The sequence below is a fragment of the Myodes glareolus genome, chromosome 10 (assembly GCF_982192425.1).
Source record: "Myodes glareolus chromosome 10, mMyoGla1.1, whole genome shotgun sequence".
Classification (NCBI taxonomy): domain Eukaryota; kingdom Metazoa; phylum Chordata; class Mammalia; order Rodentia; family Cricetidae; genus Myodes; species Myodes glareolus.
Genome location: NC_142035.1, coordinates 67,047,854 through 67,049,883, shown reverse-complemented (window position 1 = coordinate 67,049,883; position 2,030 = coordinate 67,047,854). Strand labels below are relative to the sequence as shown.

Genomic DNA, 2,030 nt, shown 5'->3' with positions numbered 1-2,030 from the left:
ACCAAAAGTTTCCTTTACCTGAAGACAGTAAAGCAACATTCCCCCTTCTATGTCTAAGAGATTTCTTCAAGGAAATATTATTTCATATATATTTAGGTTTGTTATATTTTTGCTACACAAATAAATGATATATTTTCATTCTTACTAAGTATAAGACAAAATAGAATATATATAAATATGAATAAACATACCAAAATTTGGAAAGGAATATTTTTCTCAGAAATTAGTTAACTGAACATTTACACTCAATTAAGAATGATCAGAGTGCAAGTGTTTAATTATTTGTCTATAACCCATTATCTGTTTAAATACTCTCATCATTGCCATTTTCATTTCTTGATTCCTGAATGTGTAGATCACAGGGTTCAGAAATGGAGTGACAACTGCATCAAATATGGACAGAAACTTATCCAAGTGTGTGAAAGAAGAAGGCCATGTGTAGATGAACATCACAGGACCAAAGAATAAGACCACCACAGTCACATGAGCTGAAAGTGTTGACAGAGCCTTGGAGGAGCCACTTGAAGAATGCTTCTGAACACTAAATATGAGGACAATATAGGAAATTATTAGTATGAAGAAGGAACCTACAGACATGAATCCACTATTGACTGAGACCAGTAATTTCAATCTGTGTGTATCTACACAGGCAAGTTTGATGAACCGGGGAAAGTCACAGTAGAAGCTGTCCAAAACATTTGGTCCACAGAATGGTAAGTTCACTACAAAAACCAGTTGAATGAGAGAATGCATAAAGCCAACCACCCAGGAGACCACTGAAAACAAGATGCACATCTTTGGGTTCATAATGGTCAGATAATGAAGAGGCTTACATATGGCCACATATCTGTCAAAGGCCATGGCTATGAGTAAAACCATCTCCACACCACCAATGAAGTGAATGAAGAATATTTGAGTGACACACCCTCTAAAAGTGATGACTTTATGCTTTCTCAACAGATCATAAATCATCTTGGGGGAAATAACAGAAGAAACACCCAAGTCAATGAAGGAGAGGTTAGCCAACAGAAAGTACATAGGAGAGTGTAAGTGAGTGTCAGAAGCCACAGTAAACACGATGAGGGAGTTTCCTGTCATGCTTGCTACATAAAACATGGAAGAGAACACAAAAAGGAATAATTGAATATGCCAAGAGTTGGTGAGTCCCAGGAACACAAACTCTGACACCACAGATTGATTCTTTCCTTCCATTGGCTTTGTTAGCAGTGCTACCTGAAGGAGAAAATGTGAGAAATTGTGAATTATAATTTTATAAAAAGAGCAGGAGAACATCCAGGTTATGAAAATCTATTTTACTGCAGCATTGAAACTGACTTTAAAGTAAGTAATGTGAGAGAAGTAAGTACTATACCCAACTAATAATCTGAAATTTATAAATTAGTTGGAAATAGGACTTAACACCTGTAACAAATGTTTTCAACAAAAACTCAAAGACAATAAGGTTTGATGGGTTTTAAAAGAGGATATTAGCACCTGAAGAGATGACTCATCTGTTAAGAACACTTGCTATTCTTTCAAAAGACCCTGGTTTTGTTCTCAGTATCCATAAAGAGTAGTTTACAGTAGTCTATAGTTATAGCTCCAGAGAATCTAATGACAACTCTTGTTTTCCATGAGATTTCCAAAAACATGAAGCATAAACTTAGTGAAAAAGACACATACACATAATTTTTAAGTGAACCTTTACAAAGAGAATATTTGTTGATGACCATTTAAATTGACACATTCATTAAAGAAAAAAAGTGTGGATAGTTTTCAATAACTAAAGTACAGACTTTTTGGAGCACAGTATAGTGATTTTCTAACAAATTTTATCCTTATATTGGTTTTATCGTTAATAGTATAATAAAAAAAGAGAAGTAAGCTGGGGTATAAGGGAGAAAAAAGAAGACAAGAGAAAAGATGCAAATGATTGAAAGAGAAGTACAATATAATATAGAAATTCTCACCTTAAGGGTATATATCCAGAAGAAAACATTGTGTCAATATGCCTTCCCATTTTATTGTAC

At 34.1% G+C, this 2,030-nt stretch overlaps 1 protein-coding gene across 1 annotated transcript; it reads right to left on the bottom strand.

The window, feature by feature from the left end:
- Positions 1-249: 249 nt before the first annotated feature.
- LOC125416715 (olfactory receptor 4F3/4F16/4F29-like) lies at positions 250-1,221 on the bottom strand. Its single transcript, XM_048459861.3, has one exon. It carries the CDS (start codon positions 1,210-1,212, stop codon positions 250-252), a length of 963 nt encoding a protein of 320 aa, XP_048315818.3. The 5' UTR covers positions 1,213-1,221.
- Between the last annotated feature and the right edge of the window lie 809 nt (positions 1,222-2,030).